The following is a 26,265-nucleotide window of genomic DNA, read 5'->3' as shown; positions in this document are numbered from 1 at the left end:
GCAGGATAAACAGGGTCTCATGAGTCCAATCATATGCTATCTCCAAGGCATAACAAATGTTGTTTACATATTGTAAGGATTTTGTGGACAGTTTATTTAAATAGATTCACCCATGTTTACATGTATTAATTTGCCCTTTTTCTCAAGAAAATGCATACCAAATTATGATCTATAATTATTCTATTTAAAAATAATTGGTTAACAAGTGGAAGATTTGGTCTGTGTGGAATCAAAGTTTAAAATGTAAACAAAGAAGAAAATACCAATTTGTTCAACATATCCCTTTTTAACACTTGATTATATTGTGAAACCTTAGAATATGAAGTTATCTCAAGCCTGGCATAGGCACAGCTATTTTGAGGCAATCTAGTAAGAGTCTGTAACAAGTAAGGAGGAAAGAATGAGCAAGCCATGGTTTATCATCGTTCCAAAATGAACAGCCAGTATCTTTACAACTATTTGCTCCTGAATGAGGAACAACACAAGGATTTATGGTCTTCTGGAGCTCAGTGATCAGATATGAAGAAAAACATTTACACTTTTTTTTCTCCCAAACTTGAAATAACTGGCAAGTACATTGACCTGGAGAGGGTAGCCCTAATATCCTGAAGGATATCATAAAGAGCTATTACAAGGATCCACAGTAGACAGCACAATGTTATATTGCTATTCAGAAGTTGAAACGGTAGTCTCAGAGCAACCAAGCTGCTTTAAAACTAGAAATTGTAGTCAGACTCAGAAAACACTAAGATTTTATTTATCCTTTCAGAAAAGATGCAAAGTGCTGATCAGACTCCACAGTCAGTTTATCAACTTTCTTATCGATAAACAAGAAGACAGATCATGATCTCCTTCATGATATGCATAGCCAAAAGGAAAGATGGGCAACCTCAGCAGAGCATCTTACATCAACGTCCAAATCTGTAATATGCTGCATTTGCAGATGTGTGCATTTGTTTTTGGAGTCAGACATACAAAAGGACAAGGGGTAATGGGTTTAAACTGAAAGAGGGTAGATTACGATTAGATATCAGGAAGAAGTTCTTCCCTGTGAGGGTGCTGAGGCGCTGGCACAGGTTGCCCAGAGAAGCTGTGGCTGCCCCATCCCTGGCAGTGTTCAAGGCCAGGTCAGACAGGGCTTTGAGCAACCTGGTCTAGTGCAAGGTGTCCCTGCCTTTGGGGGGGCGGGTGTGGAACCAGATGAGCTTTAAGGTCCCTTTCAGTCCAAACCATTCTATGATTCTATGAATATACTTCTGTCAATGCATTTAGATGTGCTAAAAAATGCACATGCTCAATATATACGTAAAGTCCCCTACCAAAACAGTAACTTTCAAATGTGGCTACATGTTTCAACTTACCCAAAATGAAGGGGGAAACAATGATGTATTTTTTCCTTCTTTGCAAAAGAATTCTTTGGTTGGAAGCCCAAACTCTGGGCATGGCAATGTGTAACCTGGGGACACATTTAAGATCTTTTGTGCCCCTGGAGCCTGCTGCATACTACATAGCTAACAAAGCTATGCAGGTTTAGATGTGATTAAACAAATGCATGTAATTCCTAATGCTCTGTCCCTGTTTATTATGGCTTTTACAGGGACTAGAAAAATCACAAGAATTGCGAATTGTGGTCTATTCTGGGATGTGAGTGCACAATGACTTCATGGTTCTGGATGCTCCCCAGTTTTGGTACACCAGAGATGTGTTTTTGTAACTATTTTGGTTACCAGCCTATTCCATGAAAGTGTATTCTTTTGGTGTATAAAGCACTTTTAAACATACAGTCTTTTCACTATTCATAGAAGAAAGTAATTTACAGAATATGTAAAACCCAGGGGTTTAGGCAATCGTAATCCATGTACTTTGTCTTCTGTTGAACAGAGATAAATTACTCCACTCTAAATTCAAGGGACATCATGGCATGGGCTTAGTTCGTGGTAGAAATAAAAGGCTGGGTTTAGATGGTTCTATGCTTATTTTGGGAATGGTGTGTCCTGCAACTAGCACAGCCCACATGCCTTCAATATATATGGTAGTGTATAAAAGGAAGAAGCTCTAACTCCTGAAGGGCTTAATCCTGAATTACTCATTTAGACACAAATGTCCTTCCTGCATTCTGAAACATCATTTGAATAAGGACTGCAGAATCTGCAGCATCATTAAGTATTGCGTTAGCAGGAGCCCGCAGTGGAAGGAAACAAGGCTTCCGCATAGGTATTGGTGGTTTAATTTCCAGCAGTGAGTGCTAGGATCTTTTTCTCTTGTCTCCAGAAGAATAATAGATGAAACCAAAGGTACAGCGGTTAAATATCACACTTTCAGCTGACACCTGCCAAGGTTCCTAAACATAGCCATGACCACACACATCTTCAACTTCCATGTATAGGGCTATGCTGTTCCTCCACCTGACATCAAAAATTCTTTTCTCTTATCCAGCATCCCAATGCTTTCTTGTTTTGCTACCTGAAACTACTACTATCCCCCTGGTAAAGAGGTGATATTTAAACAGTTTGGTAAAATAAACCACAGATTTTGCCCATAATCTTCTCAATATCTCTTAGGTTTCCCTCACTCTTCACCATCCTGGGACAGGTCCAGCTTTCATGGCACCAATGCAGTGGGAAAAGTACCATGCATTTCCACCTTCCCTTACCTACCTATCTTATCTAAACCAAACCAAAGTTCCACTAGACCACTACCTTGACTGTGACTGTAGAGATACCTTGTAGAAAAGTTTAACAAAGAGGGTGAGTGCTGTATTCTTTGTGTGTCCTACCACTTCCTCACCCATGTCTCTGTTAATGGGGTCTGTGGGTTTCCTCCTGCTTGGCTTGTTTTCAAAAGGTGGCCCTTGCATTGTGGAAGAATAAGTAGGCTGGACTACTGGTTATGAGCACAGTGGACTCTTAGGTTCAAGACTAGGTTACAAGACTAATTGCAATAGAAATCTGGACATACAAACATATTCCTCTGCCTGCTCACGGCTGACAAAAAAGCAAATAAGACCTGGAGCAAATAGTGTTGAGTGTTAAGAACTGCTGTGATAGCAATCTAGGCAGTACCTTTATGTTTTTCTCATCCCCAGTACCACTGCAGCCCTGACAGCATAACCCAACACATGGCTCTGCATACAAACAAAAATCTGCCCAAATTTGATCCAAAAGAGTGTTTCTAAGCTACATATGTACTCTGAACTTTTTGTATTGGCTTGATTTCCCATATCCCACTTGAACCTCAACTGCTCCCTTCAAACTAAGTGCTAGATGCTCAATGGCTGTGCAGCCAGGTCTTTTCTGCTGTGAAAGCAGATGAAATACTGAAAATTGGTCCAGAAATGTGTAGCAATACATGACTTCTAGTCCTGCAATTAGTCTTCAGTACCCAGGTGGGCTGATGTACCTGCGGACTGTGGAGTACACATGAAGAGTTGAAGTACTGTGAATTCCGAGTCCATACAAACATTAACTGTATGTTTGAAAATATTTTCCCAGGTCTATCCATGTATTCCTACCTGAAATCCCTGTTAAAACTGAGCTAAGACACTTTCCCTAAGTTTCTAGGCACTGTTCTGTCAGCAGTAATAGTTACATCAGAACACGTCCAAGTCAAACTTAATTGGATACATTTGAATCAGTGGAAAAGAAATAACTGGCAATTCAAAGGCTCTGCTCGAAGAGACACAGGCATTACTGAGCTCATTAAGAAGAAAATTGCTGAATATTGCAATCGTCCTTATGAATCCTCAAATCATTCTGTAAGGAAGATGATTGGCTTGTAGAGTAAAACAATAGGAACAAAAACTTTTATTGTCACAGTTACCACTCAGGAGTGGCAGTTCTTCCAGGACCATGGTGGGATTAATAAGGAAATGAAAACACTTTACAACTTTCATAAAAATGTATATTCATCAGAACTCTTCAAGGATCAAAAAGGCCTTGCAGAGTTTCGCTGTACAGTTCAGCTTCCCTACAATAAACCAGAGAGACTTCTGGACTCCCCAGTTCCTACAGAAGAATTTCCCATGCTACTGAGACTTTTAATAATGGCAAGCCACTGGGGAAAGCAGCATTCCCATTTTAATTATTTTGTGCATCTTTTGAAGAGAAGTCACCCTACTATGCGCCTGTGTACATTTAATCATTCTCTACACACTTTATCAGCAAGCCTTCTCCCTGTAGGAGGAATACAATTAGGTACAGTACTAATTTATTACAAATAAAGCAAAGACCTGGTAAAATAACCTAGTTATCAATGTTTCATGCAACTGTGCCTGTGAAGTACTAGCTAACATTCTCACTATGAGCCTAGCGACATACCTGTGGCATTGATAAATCCTAACCAGCTCGGCTTTATTAAAAAAAAAAATATTATCATCACATAATGCAGGAAAACTGTTGATTGTAATTGAAGTAGCTAGAGGTTTATGGAAACCAACTGCAGCTTTTTTCCGCTGATACTGTAAAAGCCTTCAGTGAGATCAGTAAGGAAATGCATTTCAGTAAGGAAAGGATTTTTTTTTCTTTGTATACCATGCTGACCTGTTTTATGTATTTATCTCTACCCCCAAATTTAGTTGAAGTGTTATTTTACATGCAAGAACCTCTTCTCATCAGTGATAAGGAATAAAAAGTTCAGAAGGTCTCAGATTAGGGGAAAAATGGTAGGCAAGGATGCTCTCTCGCTGGCATGCTGTTTGTTCTGACCCCAGGATCAGATCACTAGAGAGACGGAGGAGGCATTCTCATAGGGAGAAATCTCCATAAAATCAGCGTGTATGTGGATGATCTGCTCTTAACTGTAATGAACCCAGAGTCATCTCTTACGTATGTGTTATTCATAATGGAACAGTTTGAAAAGTGGTCAGGCTTTAATCTTATTTTTAGAAACAGGCAATTCAAAAGAATTAATTGTTTGGTTTTTTTTTTTCTTTTGAGGCACAGCACAGCGATGATCTTTTAACAGGCTACAAGACATTAAGTAGGAACGAATTTATGCTATGACCCTAAAAGGCCATGCTGCAGATAAGCAAAATAAGTCCTTCCCTATCCATCCTCTTAGCCCAACTGAACTTGCCCTCACTTCTGAGAGGAGCAGGGAGAACAGAAGAGGCTCATGAGCTGCTGTTTCCCCTCCTGAGGAAGAGATGTGATGAAAAGGACAGAGCTGAGGTTCCTGTTCCCCAGCTTCTCTTGCTCAAGTGTTGGAGGAGAGAACAACTTCTTTCTAGAAGAGATAAAGTGATATAATCACAATCCTGAATATCAATAACTTTTACTGGATGAATGAGATCTATTTAGTTTCAGAGGAACAACAATAAGATTTCCTATTTTCAACTGTTTTGTGTCAAAGGACCACACAGATGTTTCCCAGCCATATGTACACTCCAAGGGATTGCTTTTACACCTCTGATACAAAAAACATGAGGAGGGGTTTTGTTTCGATTCTTAATTATAACACTGGCATTCTCAATGGAAAGAAAAGGCTGAAACCTAAACCCTTCAAAATTTGCCTGAGATAATTTTCAAAGGTCATCTTTGGCAGAAGGGACTGTGCCCTACCTGGCCTGATAGCAGACTAAAGACAGCTACAGAGAAAGGCACCGTATATCCCAATTATTCAAAACCGTCCTAATGACGTCAGTGAAGATAAAGCCACTAATAGCAGTGGTTTGCAGGCATTAAAATGCTCTGAAACTCTTCTCAAGGACTCAGAAAGAGGCATGAACAATGCAATAGCAGCTCAAACTGGTCTCTTGCTAGGCTGACCTGGCAGCTGACATGTCCTGGATGCTCTGAAGAACAGCAGCACTGAAGACAGGATCCTGCTGGAAAAAATGCTGTTCTAGAAAGCTCTCTTGTAAGGGTGGTAACCTTACTAGACCCATGGGAACCAACTACGAAACCTTAGCCCACTCCATCCTTGGACAATGAAAGCACTGACATGGAAATCTTCCCTTCTCCAACAGGAGAAGGAGACTTCTCCACCTCGTAATAGGTTCACCTGGCATGGAAGTACAGTGAGTAATGCAGCGCTACAGAGAAAGCTATACCAGGGAGTGCTGGCTTTGCTGAGAGCCCTTGAGGTATCTTCAGACAGCTCAGCTCCTACACAGAGCTCTCAGTGGTATAACATGCAATTCAGCTTTCTGGCTTACATGTTCAAGCATGTTGGTGCAGCCACTCTTTTTATCTTTTTATTTCTTATAATTAAAATGAAAGAATATTCATTCTCCTGTGAAGAGCTAAAATAGGCATAGGCTATTTTTGCACCATTTAACAAAAAGTCTCTAGAGCATGATGCATTTGCAACATAACAGCAGTGCAATCTGTATTATTTCTAGTTTTATAACGTTCGAATTCCTATTTCAACTGTTCACTTAAAAATATCGCCAAGCAAGACATTCTGAGTAATTTCTTTAAAATGTATAGCAACACTGGAGAAACTTTACATGTACATCAGTGGGGAAGAGCTCCTACCTTCATCTGTGAATAGGAGCTCAGGGAAAGTAATTTCCCTTCAGTAGTATTCACTTCCCCCCCCATCCAAACCTTAAATTTCTGTTGTAGAAATTCCCAATGTCTTACAGAGCCAGACACTGGAAGGACAGCTGGCAGTCTACTCCATGTGACACTAACCATTTCAACCTCTAAAAACAGCGTGTGGAGCTCCAACCAGGATTTGAGGTCAGCATGACTAGCAGGGTATGTTCAGCAAGACTAAAGCTAGCTTTGTAAAAGATGGCTGAAATTTTCAGCAACACTGGGATATCTTCCTATCTGAATTCCTATTCTGAATTTTTGAAGACTTCACAGCTCTGTCCAGTCCCAGGAGGGGTTGCAAAAGCCCCATGTGTCCTACTCTCACACCAGGATCAGCTCTCACCCTACTTGCAGGCTCAGTATTCAGCATACTATAACTTTGCTTTTTAGCTGTTTCTTCCCACTGGTTCCCCTCAGAAGATTCGCTGAGAAATTTTTTCCTTGTGAAGTTCTTTCTGCACGGTTTGCTTTTTGATTTTTTTTCTGATTTAGTCAAAATATCAGCTAGAAAAAAAGATTGAGAAAAAGGAGGAGTCAGCAGATGATGATACCTGAAATCATGGTCAGTGCTGTAGTTCCTGAAGCTAAGAAATGCAGGCACCAAAATGGTATACAGTTTGGGGTATGGCCTCCCCTCTTCTGGTGCTTTCTGTGAGCCATTACAAACCATAACTGTGAGGGGATGATAGCCTCTGAAATTTCTTTGAGAGAAAATATTGTTTAGAAAATAAAGATTTTTAATTTATGACTGCAGCTTCAAAAGCAGCTACAAAACCAAACACAGTTTTGCAGATGTTACCAGTTTCAGACATAGGAAGCTCATCTTCCTTGTTTCCCTCTAAATGAGCAACCAAATGGAGCTGCCAATATTCCAGATTCTTGATCTCTCCAAATCTAACTTAATCTTGATACAAAACACAGAGCATCTCGTTAAAATGGACTTGTTAACATGTGGTTCAAACTTGCTGCTTGTACTTGACATAAGTAAAAGCCTTCTGCAGACAGGTAAGTTTGGCTCAAGGCACTGTGAACCTTCAACCAGGTCCTGATTTTCCCCAAACCCAACATTTCTGAGGCACTTTCAACCTCTCCTCCCATGCCATGACCACATTGGTGGCCCTGCCTGGGCTCCCTCCTGTTAGAAATTACTACTACCAACTCTGTCACCTTCGATCATAAAAATATTTTTTGCTGTCATTTTCTGTTACAAATAGATGCTTCTGCTATAAATTATTTGTTTGATATAATTAAGCTGCACCTAAAAATACTACAGTTTAATACACAATTGTGTCTTGTGTTATCTTACAGCAGCAGCCCCCCAGATATAACCTAAACAATACTAATTCACTGTGACAGCAGATATAATCTCAGTCTTTCACACAGAATTTTAGCAACAGGAAAATGTTTTCCAACTGTGTTCAGCAGTACACATAAACATCCAGAGGTGCTACTGTCACTTTTCAGAACTAAAATACATATATGCAAACTCTGTAAACTTTTTTCTTTCCAATATACCTGTAAAGAGCTGAAGGTTAAAGAGAGCACTATGCGAGAAAGTCCTTCTGGAAAGCATTAACTCCCAAGAAACAAAACAAAACAAAGAAACCAAAACCAATACCCGAAAAAATTCATCCACATTTTTGAGATGACACAGTAAAATTTTCAAGCCTATTTTCATACCTTCCTGGACAACACATTCATATTGAAACCTAAACACTGTTCGCTGTAGTTTGAAGCACTCTAACATGGATTGGAAAACTGACAAATATGAAAATAATGTGAGAGCAAGCCTACATTCCTGTTCAGACATAGCTTTCACCAGGAAACATTTTTATCAGTTTCTCCTATAGATTGTTTAAGATGGTGGACTTGGCAGTGTTAGGTTTATGGTTAGACTCTTAAAGGTCTTTTCCTACCTAAATGATTCTCAGATGTGAAATATTTTAAAATGGTTATTTTAATATATTTAAAAAACTTGCTTGCAAGCAAACCCGAATGCATGCTACATCATTCTCTCTTCTTTCACAATTCAATGTCAATGAAATCTTGACACCGGTACTTGACATATCTCACGTCTATCTCCCCGCTTTCTTGCAGCTCCATCAGTCTAAACTGCTCTTCAAACCCTGGTACACTCAGGTTCTAACTTCTCTTTCCTTCAGAAACATTCCTAACAGCGTTTCCTCCAGAAAGCTCAGGAAGAAAATCTTTCTAAACACCCCAAGGCTCAAACTCAAACCCATGCTGTTTTGCTCACAATCTGAAGATGCTTTCATTTCAGCAGCAAACCCCCCACCTAGTGATTCTGAACGAACTCTTCCTTTCCTGCTTCTCTTCTCACAGACCATTTCCTCCTCTTCCTTAAGAAACATGCAGCAGTAACAAGTGTCTCCCACTCTTCTATGATGAAAGCGTACACCCAGCTCTGTACTTCTTCAAAACTCCCCCATCACTTACGCACATGGGATGTCTTTCAGTCCTGGGCAAGCAGATTTTCCCTTCACAAAGCCTACCACTCTTACGTTACTTTGTGTATCTTAAGATTTAGCTTTGTCTCTCTGGTTGTTGCTTTCCCAATGTTTTTCCACAAGTTCTCTTCAACACTGATTATATCACACAGACTATTTTTAATTACCTTTCTGTTCAGAGCCACACCATCTTCACAGTCCAGCACTGCACAATCTACGTTTAGTGATGGGATTTTTTGTATCTTCCTTTCATCATCCGCAGGTACATACAGCACAGCTCGCCTGGGAACGTACTTGTGAGATGATGCAAAGCGGTAACTAAGCTTAGGAACACCAGCTGGCAGAGAAGAATCCACCCTGTAAAGGACATTTTTGAGATTAGACTCTTGGCTACAATGCTGTAAAGAATAGTAGACTATATTTTGAAGGAGAAACATTCCTACCTAGTCAGTGGCTGGTTTTGGGTTATTTATAAATTCTTTTTTCCTTAGGAAGAGTCGAGGTAGGGAGGTATCGGTATTACAGTAAAAAACTCCAAAACTGCTATGTTCAACAGAACTTGCAGACTTAAACACTGAGAACTGAAGAACTGACAGGGCTGAGGTTATCTGTGCAGCCTTAATCATGCTGCCCGTTCTGTGCACTACGGCAAGTAGTAAATACAGAAGGGTGGTGGTTGGTTTTTCCCCCTGTCATAGGACTCCTCCATAGGATGGAGGCTGTGCTGGGAACAGATCAGGACTGCTTTAGGAGGAGGCTGCTATCTGCCACGTTTGCTCCTGGAGCTGGACAGCATGCTGTGAATGAAGCAGGGGTGTTGGTTAAAACAAACATGGGCTTGCAGAGTTGATTTTGCAACCTTCGCGTTATATCAACAAACACATTTGCATGCAAATTTTAAATAAGCAAAATGGATGGAGGGGGAAACGAGGAAAACAGGAATGAAAACCTCATGTAATGTGGAACCTCTCTAATCCAAACACGTCCTCTCAGAAGCCTTCAGACTTCCAGATCCACAGCACAACTTCCATTAACAGAGCTCAGAAACCCATCAGCAGGCTGTTGACTGCGGTGCCTTTTAAAGTCTATAAATGTTTTGTGCACCACACTCTGGTGCAGGTGTGAGCCTGTGGTGCCCCACAGCTTGAGTAGGTGGCATCCGCATGGACTGGAGGTGTCAGGTTTGTGGCAGTCTTCACCCTGTGCCAGTATTCCCGGTGAGGGACCATCTAACCCACCCTAGGCATGATCTGGGTTGGTGCACTTGGAGGCAGTGGGGCTGCTGGGGGAGGCTGCCCTGAGTGCCCTAGGGAGCTTGCTTTGCACCGTAATTATAAGCACAGAGAAATAAATTGCAGAGGGTGCCTCTGTGTTCCATGGCCCTCCAAAAAAATCCCTCTGCCTGCTCCTGTTCCTCCCCGTTTCACACTGTACCCCCAGGCCTATTCATATATGAAAAATGAGGACAAAGTAATACAATTTGCCTTCATACTCAGAACACAAGTCACTTATTCCACAAAATAATCCTACCATATAACACCATTATGCATTATCATGTATATTATTCAGCACTTTGAATAATGCAAAGCTTTTCTAGCACCATGCTGAACATGTCATTATCGCATCATGTCAGGGACCCATGCGCTTTCCTATGCCCCTTTTAATAATGCTTCCCAAGTTGCTGCACTTGGATGACACATGGCTACATACGCACGTGGGTTTTCTTCGACTTGAACATGACTAACCCTCTCAAAATGCTTGGAAATGAGGTCAGTCAATCTAAATCACAGCCAACATGGTGTGAGGCTGACAGACCACTACAACACTTACCTTTCTAAGCTAAGCCCATAGAAGAACCCTCTCTTCCCCTACAGCATGCACCCTAAAAACTGAATGTAAGTCTTGGGTTGAAAAGATGAAGAAAGCTTTTATTACATTTTATCTCAGTAAACTAAATTGAAAAGGACAACTATTCCACCACCTCCTCTGATGTGTCTGTGCATGTCTTGGGTGGATCTACTTTATAAGCCCACAAAAACCCACTGCCAGACTCTTTCTTGTAACATGCCTGGTAATGCTTAATTCAGCCTAAGAAAGGGGGCTTCTTTGGTGTTACACAGAAATGACACATTGTTTTATTCCAAGTGCCAGTGCTACCTTTGCTAATAAATCTTCTTCATCAGCAGCTTCCAAACTCAGGTGGTGGAGGTCCTGACAACACCTGCAGACATGCAACTGACATCCACTGAGTCTCTCCTAAGTACCCTCTTTGCCCCTCTCCCACAAACCACTTGATGTCCCCTGCTTCACGTTGAAGTGGGGATGGTAACACAACTTGTGGCAAATCAAGTGGCTGCTAGTAAAATCCACTTAATCCCATTTTCTTGCAATAGCATACTTTGGGAGAGCAAGGAGGAGGTGGAAGAGTGGTTTATCTCAAATGGAAAGAGGAGGGGTTTGTTTCAGTCTGACACAGAGGTCAGTAAAGAAGTCTGCAGTCCTTCACTGAACATATATGAGGGGACAAAAGTGATTAGTTTCTATTCTCTTTCTCTGATGGCTTCAACCTTGTAGTTCCCAAAGGCACAAAGGAGTCAAAAAGCTCAGCCCACTAACAGTTAACTCCAGCCTAGAGCCAAGCAGCCCCTCAAGCACCCTTAATGACTGCCTCTCACCAACTCTCCAACCCCAGAAACCTGATAGACAGTGGCTAACACCATAATCTCAGAGCATGCTGAGATGAGATGTATCTCCAGTCACACATTTCCCAGGATTTCTTCTGAGCTGTCATCGAACCAATGGCTGTTTGACTGGCTGGTTTCCCTCTCACTGCTGCAAGCCCAATAAAGGCAGCTCTGCTCTACTTACCATGCACAATGGTGTGTAGTATCAGGTAGATAAACACATTGTTACCTCCAGACCAGATATAGTTAGCTGTCACCATTGAGGTCTACAAACTTTCATTTAGATGGGAGAGCAGTATAACTTCCACAGCAAATCACCCAACTCCAAAGAAGTGGTAGATTTAATCCATTAAAATACCATCACCCGATAGGCTTAATGTTAGAAATACTATCACCTGCTGACTATCAGTATCTCCTCCTCAGCTAATCAATGTTGTAGCCACATAGGCCTAAACCACAGGTTTCTCAGGACTCAGATTATTATAAAAATATACTGTTAATGTGTCAATTTGTTAGTCTTATGGAATATTTCAGCAAGTTGAAGAAGCAATAATTTTTTCAACAGGTATGGCCAGCAAAAAGCTGTACAGGAGGAGCTGGTGCCAGTGGACCAACACAGCATCCTTCTCCTCTCAAAACAAAGATGTCTAGAAAAGCACATGTAAAATAAGAGTTTTCAACAAGTATGCTTAGGTGTGACTACAGTAAATGTTTTTGTATGCTATTATTTTGACATATATTCCTAAAAAATCATCTTCTCATTCTGCAGTTTCCTTGTGTAGTCAACTTTTATGTTCTACAATAAAATGAAATGTAGAGGAAGAATTGAATTTATTAAGAAATCCATTTGCTTATAAACCTTTTTAAAACAGCAGCAAGGCCCAGGGTGCTATGCATATAAGCAGTTAGCTGCTGTGGTAGGAAACACTATCCTGATTATCTCAACTTCTGTTATTTTGATAGAATAAAAACATCCCCAGTGGTTACTTTTTTAGGACAAAAAACCCCACACAGCACTACAATCTCAATTATATTGTTAACTGTGTGCTGTAAAGAGGAAGAAAATCTTACATATGTTTCCTGACTGCAAGTATTTTAATGATTCAAACTAAGCTTGACTATGCTTTAAACTAAACACATGGACATAAGCCAAGAGAATTTGCTAAGACAATGTTTCTTCCTTTAAGCACTCTAAGTTAAAACAAGGACTAGGCTATTGGGTAATGCTCATTAAATTGTTTTACAGCAGCATATTTTCATTCATAGCATCTAGCAGCATGCTGAATGCTCTTGGGTCTTGGAAATGAAACTAAATTTCTTCAGCAAACATAACACTCTACTAAAGTCTTCATCAAATATGCAAAAGTAGCTGGTGAGTTAAAGTTACTCGTGATCCTCTGAGAACCGTTTCACCCAAGAGCAAATAGTTCATCCTCAGGAAGGAGAAAAGAAAACCTTTTTGACTACTAAGAGACATTGCACTTTGCAATGGCAGCCATACAGTGTGGCTGCAACCAGTGAAATTGCCCCAAATTATACGCATTTCCCTGTTGTAAACTGCATTTTCACATTCCAGTGTTGCTCATACTCACACGTATACTTAACTGCACACACCTGTGTAGTCTCATCAGAGCCAACAGCGTATAGCTCACAAAATAAAGTACTCCCACAAGTGATTTTCAGGATCAGTGCTTTAACCTGTGCCTCTGTTTCCCGTTTATTTGCTACATCAAATCATCCCTGGAAGAGACGCTACACCGTGATCCACCGAAAGCATGGAAAAACATCGATTGCTCAAGGCACTTAGCGAAGTGCCAAACCTCTACTTCTACAATCTTTGGCACAGTGTTGCCAAAGTGTTTCCAAAGACCGTTTCTCAGCATCTGACTAAAACCATTAAAAAAGATGGATAATTTCCACAACATGTATTTCTGACCTGTATGCACATAACTGCATACCAACCACAATCCTGGCTATCTGTGGTGCTACGGCAGGAGGACAGAAGTGAACCAAGACCACTGAACATGAAACACCTAATGCAGCAAAATCTCCTCCAAATTACTTCTCTAATATGTGAAGAAAACCCCAACCCAGAGTAAATATAATGGGTTTGCTATGTTGGATTTTCTAGGGAGTAGCTCACAACCACACACAAATAATCCACCAAAGACAAAGGAAACTTCTTCGAAATTACAAAGCCCTGCAATTTGCATAGTAATTCTTTCTAATTAAGAAAAGAAGATATAAGTTGTTTGTTATAAATATCAGCAGGCCCTGTGCAAATAGGAAGGGCTCGCAGCCGAGCAGAGTATTTGTAGAATCAAAGCGACTCGCCAGAGAGTTTTATTGGTACAGCTGCGGCGCATGCATTTTATCACACATGCTAATAATCCTGGTTATGGCACTAACATTTTAATCATTTGTTCTGTGGGCTTGTTTCTCAAACAATTAGCACTAATGAATGGCCAAAATACCTCGGATCATATATGTCTAATGCGGTTATTGTCCGCACGTACATTTCAATTCACCTCTGGGGATAATGTTTGTTAATTGTATTTCTTTATATAGCAAGTGAAAAAAGGCTGTTCACTCAAAAAGGGACTAAGTGTTCTCTTCTTTCCCTTTGTTCCCACAAGAAGCTAAAGTCACTTCAAGAGGCACTTAATCCCATCATCCATGGTTACAATTGCCTTACAGCATCAATCAAAAAGAATCTGAAGTAAAATGATGCAGCTATATTGTGTAATTAAAAGCAATTCAGGTAGTTGTTGCTTGGGGCATTTTCCAGGTCCAAATACTTAAAATGGCACTGCGGGGATGCTAAATACTGTAGTGTTTTAAATTTGGTCAACTACAATATCTCACAGAGAAAGGGGAGGAATATGCAAAAAAAAAAAATCTCCTAGTGTGTATTGTAAAGTGAAAGAAAAGAGGAGGAACAGCTAACGTTTGAAGTGACAAAATCTACAAGTCTCCATATAAAAGGGAAATAAAAATATCAAGAAGAGAGAAAAGGGGAGGAGAAAGAAAAGGATGGCAGTTTTTAAGGAAAAAGAAATTCCTTGCAATTGTTAAAAAGTTAACATGTGAAAAAATGCTAACATTTCCTCCTCGCATAGAAAACAAAAGCTCATGTCACAAGTGTTACCATCAGAATACAGGTCCCTGAAATCTTTGCGCTTTCCCAGTGGATACAAATCCAAGGTAAACTGAGCGGTTTATCTTTGGGTGAAAATTAAAAAAAGGAAAAAAAAAGAAAAAGACTTGTGTTAAAAGTGAAGAGCTATGATATTTACTTTTGAATAAAGTCAGAACTTCAGGAAGGTACTTTACCTAACAACTGCCACTAACCCTGATCCAATTAGGCTAAAATTAAAACTGGGGGGTTATCAACATATCAAACACTCAGCTTTGCATTTTCATTTCTTCCTTTGTTCCAGACCCACTACAGTCATTTCCCTGACCCTCCGAAAACTAATTAAGAACCCCCCAAACCTACCCCCTTGCCAGGGCAGGCAGAAGCCACCAGCTCTCGTGGTTTGAGATCTCTTAACAAGCATCTTTCCTTACCAGTCAGAGCGCCCTGGAAGAGGCTTTGTCTGATTTTAAACTTCCTCCCATAAGGGTGATACTTATACTGATGTAACCTGGAGATTTAATTCCCCTGAAGGTGATGTGAGATATACAGGTGTAAAATCAGTCCCCCCATGCCTCAAGTTTGAGGAAGGTGAAAGAAAAAGTCCTAACACTTTCACAGTATCCTTAGAGAGACAGGCGGTCTGCACCCAGCTGTGGGGACTGAGCGCGGTGGGCTGAAGAAGCGCTCGCAAGAACTCAGTGAATTAAGAAATTTAACCCCCGTAACAACCCGCTTTGGATATCAAAAGGGACAGATTGGAGGGGGTCACTCCCAGGAGCGGTTGCCTGCTGGAAAAACTGTAGCGGGGAGAAATGAAAAGAGGGCTTCCAAGTGACCTTTCGCAAGTACTTGCTCCAACTGATCAGGACACATCGCATCATAGCCAAAAAACAGAGAGGCGAAGCAAATGGGGAAGAAGAGGGAGAGCCCCACTGGTAAAAAACATCACAATGCAGACATGAGTGGAAGAAAGCAGTTTAGGGTCTAAATTCAAACTGGGTACCAAATCCAAAGTTGCTGACTAGTAATTTTAGTAAAAATATGTGCCTTCATCTGCTATTTATAATTTTTTCCTATCTCCAGTAAACTGATGTAAGTCATATAACTGGACACGAGAGAAAAGATCGACTACAAACCAGGAACTTACTGACAAAGGCTTAAAATCATGGACCCGTAAGCCATAAAACGATAAAAGGCTATCATAGGTTAAATAGTTAACCAAACTTTCTCCTCCCACCAGCACTAAACGTAAAGAAAAAAAAAAGGACCTTTTATTTACCCCACCATGTTCTTTCAACTACATTTGACCCTGTTGTTTTGGTTCACTCTGAGCTCCACCATGCCTTGAATTGCTTTGACTGAAGATCAGGGTTGTTTTTTTTTCTTCTCAGTTCAAAATGGCCAAATTAGACAGCGAGGATAAAAATAAAAGGACCACTGGTGTCTCATATTACCAACATCTCCTGTTTTCACTGCAGCAAAAACAGTGTGTTTGTGAGGAAGAGGAGAGTGCTACTCTTCTGTGACTTAATAAGGGAATTTTTGAAGAGATTTAAATAATGGCTCAGGGTGACAAGGGCTGCTGCTTCCTACTAATGGCAACAGGCTGCTTCTCTCGGGCAGCCTGTGTGTGTGTGTGTTTGCTATCATCCAAGGTTAATTGGTGTCCTGTCTTGGGGAGCTTTAACATATGTGACATACAGTCGAGGGTTCGCTCCCTTCCTTACAGTGTGGATAACTCCGAATACCTCCTCATGCCCACAAAGTGCTCCTGAGCTGAGCTGCGCCTCGCTTTGCTTTAACCATTAGCAATGTTTACAGCTCCTTGGGATGCTTTCTGCTGCTCAGTCAAACGCACATCACTGCAGGGCAATGGGAAAGCACTCTGTCTATGGCACATTCACTTCAACATATTTAACCAAAGGAAGGCGTAGCTAAGATAAAAATTAATTTCCCTGTTTTCCGAGGATATATTATGTATGAAGATACATAACCACCAAATATAAACAGTTTTGAACTTTTCATTTCTGTAAGTGGGTTTTAAGTGCTTTCATTTATTTAACTAATGTTGTTTCTATGTTGCATTTTTTTAATCTACAACACTGCAAAGAGATTTTGTAAAATTTTGTTTTCCCAACAAAAGCTCTCGCATTACATACTTTTTAGAGAATTGCAACAGCTGAGACAGAAAATTACAACACATTTTAAATAACAAAAGCATGCCACAATAAAGATGAAGATTCAATAGCACACCAAGAGGTTTTGAAAGGAATACACATAAAATCAGACTTTTTTAAGATGTGCATTCAAAGTAAGAAGAGATTAATCTGGATGTATGACATCAATGTATGATTTGCTTTGATTTATCACTGTTGTGTACAAACCAAGATGCACCAAGCGTGCTGAGGGCTGTGCAACAAACAGGAAAAAGCATGGCTTCTGGAGTCAAGCACCTTCCAGTTCAGGAGGAGGATTAGGCATGTATTACCAGCAAGCTGTCCTGTACCATCCCATGCCAAACTCTGTCTTGGGAAGTGGATGTATAAACCCCACAAATCTGCTATGGTTGCACTGTTACAGAGTCAGACCCATGTTGGTGGCCTCTGCAGAAAAGTGGAACTTTGAGGAGATTCTTTATGTCGGTACAAAAGCGCTCTTGCCTCCTCCCATTCTCCCCTCCAGCTCACCACCGGGCACTTCCCGTTCTACTAATTCTGCCCCAACGTTTTCACTCACCTCGACCCTGCACCCACCCATGTCCCTATGTACACATATGCAAAACAAGCTGATAACAAGGTTTGTACAGCACTTGTTTTCTCACTGAACATGCTTTTCCCCTATTTTATTTCCTACTCCCCCCTCTTCCTTCTGTGTCAGTGCCAACACGAGGATACAGGGAGCATCCCCACCACTGAGCTCTTTCAGCTCTCACCACCGGTCCAGCTGTGTGTGCACTGGCTAAACGCTGCAAGGTCAAGATTGAGACCAGGATTTGAAAATTCAGCACTAATCACTGTCATTACAGTCTGTGTCCCAAACAGCCAAAGCCTCCCGAGCAGTTCAGGAGAGGGCTGTTAATGACTTTTATGTAAAATAAGAAACAGGCACTTGATAAAGTCAGAATCAATAAAGTGCCCTTCCTGCCTGTTAAATGACTTTGCTGTACAACACAGAGCCACTATGTTCACCAAAGCCTATGCAGGTTAGATATCCATATCTGCCCAGCGTGAGAGAAAAGGAAAACAGTACAGTCCTTAAAATCAGTTCTGATTTACATCTGAGTTAAACCAAAATTACTCTAAAGACGTGCCTGAAAATATTTAGCAGAAGGAAACGGATTGAGTCAATGTACTGGTGCTGCTGAAGTCACAAGAAAGAAGAAATCTGTCACCCACTTTGGGTCTTTCAAAATTTCTTTTTTTTTTATGACAAACTGTGGTCTTTGTAATTTTGGTTGGGGTGGGGGGTTACTTTATAAACTGAGATTCCCTTCACACTGCTGAGAATTTTTCACTAAACAGGCCGTATTTTATCTTGATTTGCAATTTATAGCAGTCTACACTTAGCCAAAGTACAAACAGCTTGATGATTCCTGTACTTAGAAATGTATGTAAATTATGCTACTAAATAAAGCACAGACATTTTTACTACTTAGGAAAAACAAAACAATATTGCAGCCTTCTCTGCACTTTGAGATTGCTCCTGCAAACTCATTCAAGCATGTGCTTGGCCCAGAGAAATCAAAAGGACTAGTAAAAACACTTAAAATTAACCATGTGCTTAAGTGCCTGCAGGACTGGGGATTAATTCTGGATTATGAAACTGTTCCATTTCCATGTGTTCTTAGGCTATACATGGGCTAACCTGCTATTTTCAGGTTTTGGCACAGAGACTTGTGCAAAATTAAGACTTAGATGAATGCAGATGCAATCCAGCCGGTGAATATCTTTTAAACAATCATGGAATCATAGAATAGTTATGGTTGAAAGAGACCTTAAAGATCATCCAGTTCCAGCCCTGTGCCACAGGCAAGGACACCTTCCATTAGACCAAGTCGCTCAAAGCCCTGTCCATGCTTGCTCTCAGCTGGGGGGTGTGTGGGAAATCTGCATGATATGTTCAGAGTAAGTTTAAAAGCAAAACTATGATTTATGTTTAGCCAAGCATTATTTTGTAGAAAAATTATTATGATGTACAAGAATAATTTTGTATTAAACTGGTCTTATTCAGAATGGTTTCTTTGACAAATAACTGAGCAGTGAAGAACAATTTAGCAAGCAATTAGTAAATATGAAACCACTGTAGAACAGAACTAAAATGCGCCACAATTACATCAAAAAAATAAAATGCTGCATTTACATCAAGGCTGATGCAATATGACAGAAAAAAGAAGGAATGCACAATGCCATTAGTCCAACAGCAAGTGTAGCGACACTAATTGAAAACCAACCGCTCTCTGCTTTTGAATACAAGCCTGGTGGAAATTTTAAAATACTTCCTAAATGGACAATAAAGAAGAACACTTGGAAATCCTGCAGGGCTCCAGGCAATGCTTAACTTTAGAAATGTCTACAGGCAGAAATACTACCCTGCAGTATGGCTCAGGATAGCACAAACAAGCATCTGTGTTTATTTTTTAACTAGTCACATTTATAACAGCAATGAAATCCCTACATAAGCATTTTATATTGACCCGATATGGACTTACTGTTTTAACCAGCTTTTTAACTAACTCCACAAGTTAATAAAGGCAACTACATGAATCCTTACTGCCTATACATTAAGATAAGAAAAACATTCATTAAGCAATATCCAGACTGTTTTAATTACAGGAATATCACTCTTATTTGTAGTATAATGTTCGTTAAGTACAGTATAACATTTTCTTAAAATGCCCCAGAGGCAGTTAAACTCTTGATTAGCTATAAAAAAAAATCTCCCTTAACTTCAATCACAAGAGTTAATGCCCACTGCAATGAAATTCCAGTACTTTTAATCATACAAAAATGTCATATGTAAATCTTATTAACCATGAAAACATTATATAAGATCAAATGAATTTTCTATCACTACCCAGTCTTAGTAAAATGTAGGAATCTTTCTATGACAGTTGTGGTAGTAACAGTAATAAGCCCAGCCCTGTTTCCTGTGAGAACGCAATCAGCCGAAACCCAGATGGTATTTCATTAATTTCAAAAGATAGCAGGGAATGCCCCTAAATTCCGACTTCTATATTTTGATGCCTTTGACTATGTCCCTGACCAATTATCCAAAGTTAAAACGTACAAAACTTAGTAGCAGTGGTGGGATTAAACAACCTTACAGAGACTGCAAAATATTCTTCATCTCCAGTAAATAAACACCTGGCAAAGCTTTATTATCCAATAATAAAATTTCCTTTTTCTTCTGCTTTTTTCAATATGCTACAAGAATTAACATTATTACTGCTTTTGTACAGATGATGATGAAACAAATACATTTTCTTCAGTATTTATCCTGTAGCAGCCCATTATTCCATACATGTCTTAAAAAAACCCAAACCCTATTAATTTTTTTTTTTTTGCTAACAACACCAAGAATTCAAAAAATCATGAACAATGCGATGCATTAAAAATGGCAACATTTTTCAAGTGGCCATTGAAATACTATTTTCTGATTCTTGTGTCCCTGGTTTTATATTTTCAAGCTTTTCCTTGCAGCAGTCAAGGCCAGAAATTTTGTTCGAAAGTAAAATAAAATAAAGGTGAGATTTCTGGAAGCTGTGGTTAAAGGAAATAAAAAATATTGTGAAACTAATAAGATGACAGTTGTCAATTCATTTTCACCTGCCACATAGGCAGCTGAAGGATACTTTTATTACAGGGAAACAAGCATGCTAGTCCCTACCTCAGCAGCAGCCCTCTGAAATCATCTCCTTGGTAGAGTCAGTAAACTAAAAGTGGTAAATTTAGTGCCCTCCAGCCCCTTCAGGCTTAGCACCCCTCTAGCCACTGAGTTCCCCTTAGTGAGCGATAAGCCTTTGCACAGTGCTACCCTGAATGGGACAAATCCCTCACCCTGCTGAATCGGTGGATCACGTCCTGCCCCTGCCATGGGTGCATATTTGGGGCGTGTGGTCAAAGCCCCGGGTGCACCCTCCAATGGGGGGATTTAGGCATAACCCTCCTCCTGACTCAGGCACTTCACTAAGTGCCTTGAGGAAGTGAGCACTCTTGGAGGAGATGAACCCCAGCCAGGGGTGTCCGCAGCAGGGAACTAATGTGGAGGGGCACATTGGTCCTATCATTACCACCCGTCTTACCAAGAACGAGCTTTGCTCTATAAGCAAGCTCAAACACCTTAAAGGTGCTGGACCTACCAGGGCAGACAAGATGAAGGTGCGACAGAGGAAAAATATTGACCAAGGGACGCATTTTGATATTAAATGCAGAAGCCTGCTATAGAAAAGCCCATTTCTAAGCTACCTTTATGATTTAGCTATCTAAACATTTTCACAGAACTCATCAGATCAGCTTTGCCACATCTCAGGACACTTAGAAAATGGTCATAAAACCATGTATCACAGGTCCCCACTGCAGAGATTCCCCCACCTAGTAAGTCCCATCCCATTTGATGGTTGGTCCGTCAGTCACTGACACGGGCTCTTCAAAAAAAATCGTCAAAACTGGGAGAAAGACATGGTGAAAATCGACTCCTCTGCCAATCAGTACCATTTTATTTTTGCAAAAAAAGGTCAAATTATCAGCTAGCAGACCCTTCTGGGGCACTGACAGCACCTGACAGGCCTTGCCCTGTGCAAGTGAGAGTGCAAGCTCCCTTATTCCATGGTCCGTGGGAGTTTCTTATCTGTATTTCCCAGGTGAGATTACTTGTGTGGTTATGGTTGATGTAGCATATATTTACTGTGGCTGGTGAACACAATGAAAAAGCCAACTGAAACTTTGATAAAGGTCAAAGTTTCTCTCCTTGCCAACAGCTTCATTTCACAGGATGCCCCTTTTCCACTCACACCTCAGTTTTGTTAAATGTGGATTTCCTTCCTCACTGCCTCTTAGAACCAAAGGAGAAAGGGTCACCAAGCACAAAGACTGCTCAGGAGTGCTGCAAAGAAGATATTCTTCCATACTGCTCCAGGTTAAGAATGAGAATTTTTTCCTCTAAATTCTTCACCCAGGCTGTTCAATATTTGTTTAAAAATAAGTGAAAAAGAGTAGTACACTGTCTTCCTTGCAACTTGCTCAAATAAAGAAAATGTCTTTTAGTTCGTAATGACATATAATACATGAGCAAAAGTCCTGGATTACATGAAAATAAAATCTATAAGGAGAAACAGGATTAGGTCTACTTCCATATAACAGTTTTTATGACATTTAAATGAGCAGCTGTGTTTCTCTATGGAAGTGTTATAGCATACCACATCCGTATGAGAACCGAACAACATACAGACTCTTTGAACTCACTGACATAAAAACTTGTGGAAAAAAACTCAGAGAAAATCAGTAAGGCATCACTTGGTTGTCCTTTAAAAGTCTTCTTTAACAGAGTCTGACATGAATCCAGGTTCAGACTTAAGGAAATGAGATAATTAGATGACATGTCTTTTATCCTGTACTGGATAAAGAGAAAAAAATATTCCATTACTGTATCTGCTTACTTTTTTGCTTGGGTATCATTTTAGATACACTTTAGTACAAAAGTGAAATAGTATCATTGAGGTACATTTTAATTCTGCAGAACATGTCAGTAATATGCACCAATATTAAGAAACAAAATTGAGATTTGATACATGGAATCTGGATGGTTCAAAGCATCGATTTTAGTCTCACACTGCTCCTTGTTTGTCATCATCTGCTTCTTTTCTGATAGAAAGAAGGTCATGGATGTGTCAATTTTTATCTTCTTGAATAACAGTTTAGGTGAGCTAGTGTGTGTCAGTAATGGCAAGACTTGTTGTCAGAGACTATAATCAGATGCTTTGGGAGAAAATTGTGGCATATCCACTCTCTTCAGAACACATCCAACAGGTAAAGTCTTTCCTCCTTTTTTGGGTCATTTGAGTTTAAAGGAGAAAATGCAAAATAATAACCTCATTAGCTCTAGGTACAAGCAAGAACAAAATGTGGGACACTGGACAGACGGTATAACATGCCCTCTCTTTATTAGGTTGTTTTTTGGTGTGCAACCATGACAGTCAGAGGAGAACATTTATTTATATGTGTGCATGCTTACATTTATGTATTTATGTGCCTGCATGTATATCTATATATACAACTTATTTAGTTATTTGTTTATGTACATATAAATGTGCATTTATGTACACAGGTATGCATATAAAAAGACCCAGTATAACATAGTACAACAGTATCATGTAATGATGGAAAGAGGCAAAAGGAATTATCTTCCAGAAATCCAAGAAATAAAACAACTTGTTTTTTCACACCTTTTAGTCTCAAGTATTCCTCATACTTTGCTGGAATAAATTGCCTTTTCCTGTATCTCCAGCAATGACATTAGAGTGGGAATTCTTCAGTGAAATATGAAGTCTCCCCAGGACTGAAGGTTGTTCCACTATTAGTTATTGGTGACAGTGCCTTGCTTTTGCAACACTTGTGGTCTTTGCATCACACACTTTGCATCCACATGCTGTTGGTATCCCACATGTCTTTCAAGTACAGGTGTGACCCAGCAGATTTACAGCTGCTGTAGACTGAATACATGCCTCAGCGAGCCAAAGCAGCTCTGCCCTTAATATTACCGCATTCTGTCTTTGCCCAGTTCCTGCCAGAACAAAGCAAGCAACATGCTATTTCACACAAGTGAAACTCCTTCCATTTAAGTTCTTGGAGCTCAACATTTTTAGCCATAAAAAAGTAAGAAAGAGAACAATCTCATACCCTCCATTCCCTGCCCCTGCTCAGATTATTTTGGAGGGCAAGAAGGGAATTTAGGGGCTGTTTCATCAATACTCCACCAGTATTAATATATACATTATATACACATTATATAACATTAATATAGACATTGATAGGTGGGAAGACAGACAACTTTTTAGCTAAAATAGCCATTTACAGTAGTATCCAGAGGCACTAAACTGCACTGCAAAATGTGAGGGTGGAACTGATTTCTTTTTTCCCTTCTGAGGAACAGCAGCACATGGGTGGGCATTCCCACACCACGATGATCCTAAGGGTATTTTCTAATCTGTTCTCCACCCCGCTCCTGAGGCTGCACAGTTCCTGTGCCCAGGCTGAGCTGTGAAAACCACAGCTGAGCTGTTTGCGAAAGAGACTCAAGTCCCTGTGGAAACAGTGAAGAGAGGCCTTGTCCTTGGGAAGACTTCCACACCCGTCTTAGATACCTGAACCTAAATGGATATGCATTTAGGCTATTTTGTATAGCTTTGGAATAGCTGGAAGGTAATTACCAGCACTACTAGTGTTAGTCCTGTGTTTAAATAATCTCTTTCACTATATAGTACAATTACTTCTTCAGAGGAAACGTTGTTCCACTGCTGGATGTTCCTGATGCTCTACAAGATAAGTCCCAGCATTCAGTACATTCAAAGAGAAAAACACACCTGGTGCAATCTGGCCTGAAACCCTGTTTTTGGAGTCTTTTAAACTTCTCTGTTCCTGTCCTAAGCAGATATAATGTATATTGTTTTCCGATCGTGATAATAGTCATGCCTACTAACTCGAATATTTCAAGAATGTTGCCAGATTCTGATCCACAGAAAGCATATTATAAATATTAGTAGGTATTAATTAATTCATGCCTCAGGAGCTTGGATTAGTTTGAAATACAAGTAACCAGTAGTTAAGTTTTACGTGATTTTAGATATAGTAGTCTTAAAACACTTTGTTTTATTATTTTCTAACCTCTTCAAAAATGCTGCCTTCTGCAAGCAGAAGACAGGTTTTAGACCAGGATGGATTTAATTTTGGAGAAGTGAAGTTACAAGAGCCTGGAGAGACAAATAAGGCTTCAGGCAGCTGCAGTCTGTTACTCAACTAGACATGGGTACGTCTTGATTCAAAATACATTTTTATTACTTTATACACCTTTACCATTGCTTGAAACCATCAACCAGCAAGTCAACATTTATCATAGTACGAGGAGTATTAAGGGTGGCTTTGAATGGAGGGAAGATGCAGGACTTCGGTAAGACTGCTCGTGTTTGAGGGCAAGTAGGGAAGAAGATTAAAAAGAATCTACAAGAGAGGAAGAGAATAAATGGGTAGGCTGCAAGAAGCCAGGTCTGGCAGAGGGTGAGGTGAGGAAAACCCAGGACCTGGGCAGTGTAGACATGAAACCTGGAGCCAGCAACATGCAATGGGCAACTCTACAGACGAGTCAAAGCAAGAGAGGTGATCCTGGCAGCAGCACCCAGCAAGGCAAAGTGGCCTAATTGGCCAGAAGAGGGATGGCAAATTCACAGGGTCTTGGTGAGATAGCCCGTGGGCACCAAAGGGAGGAACAGGTTTTGTGCAAGCGGTGAGGCAGGCAGACAGTGCCAGGACGTGATCCTAACCAAGCCACCCACCACTGGAGAAGACCAGGGCACACAGGGGAGGACTGTGGGGGACACACAAGGAGAGGAGGTGAGGCTGTGAAACAGAAACCAAACCATCAACCAGGGGTGAAAAAAGGGAGCCATGGTAGGTATTCACTTAGAAAGCCAGAAGAAAACAAGGTCAAAAGCAAGATTCAAAGCGTAAGGCGAAGATGTAATTAAAAAGAAAACGAATGAAAAAACAAACAAAAGCGAACAAACAAACAAAAGCAAACAAAAAGAAGAGGACAAGGTCAGTGGAGATTTTGGTGAGGGAAGCATCTATGAAAAGCAGGGACCAAGGAATCTCTTGACATGGCATCAGATACAGAAAAATGCAGCCAGTTGAATCATTTAAGGAAAACAAGAGTAGCCTGGAAGAAGGCTTTGAGGATGAAGCAATGGAAAGGGATTTCAAGGATGGGGAGTACAGGGAAGGAGTAGGAAGCAAAAAGGAGACAGCAGGATCTTCACTCAAGCCAAGTAGCTAAGCACAATGTAAAGAGTCTGAGCACTCTAAGACTTGACTAAGCACCTTCCTGAATCAGGGCCTGTTTCAGAAGCCTTCTAGTCAAAGACTGGAGAAGAAGCTGTGTAAACCTCATTGAACAAATGGTGGTTCAGCACACAGAATGGAATGAAATGAGAACTTCACTGATGACCCTAGAAGTTCTTCTTAAACCCTCTAACTGTGACCTGTCACCGCACTTCACAGAGAAAGCAGAAAAGTGTTTTTACTTGCCCTATGCTCTGATTTCCTGCACATAAGTGATCATTTTCATTTAAGCATCTACATAGTTTTGCCAGTATTTCATGTTGCATAAAAATGAAGTAACTTCAGCTCCCTGCAATGCAGTTCAAGTAGCCAGAAATGCATCCATTA

At 40.3% G+C, this 26,265-nt stretch overlaps 1 protein-coding gene across 1 annotated transcript in view; it reads right to left on the bottom strand.

Annotated features, from left to right (window-relative positions):
* CLYBL (citrate lyase beta like) overlaps window positions 1–26,265 on the bottom strand; it is a gene marked incomplete at its 3' end in the record, with an annotated part of 85,142 nt that overhangs the window by 48,167 nt on the left and 10,710 nt on the right. The window contains exon 2 of the mRNA XM_010021839.1: window positions 9,175–9,364. Coding sequence (XP_010020141.1) covers window positions 9,175–9,364 — 190 coding nt within the window. The remainder of the gene's footprint in view (window positions 1–9,174; window positions 9,365–26,265) is intronic.

The sequence above is a fragment of the Nestor notabilis genome, unplaced genomic scaffold, assembly GCF_000696875.1.
Source record: "Nestor notabilis isolate BGI_N333 unplaced genomic scaffold, ASM69687v1 scaffold10889, whole genome shotgun sequence".
NCBI classification, from domain to species: Eukaryota; Metazoa; Chordata; class Aves; order Psittaciformes; family Psittacidae; genus Nestor; species Nestor notabilis.
This window is presented reverse-complemented; position numbering and strand designations above follow the sequence as displayed.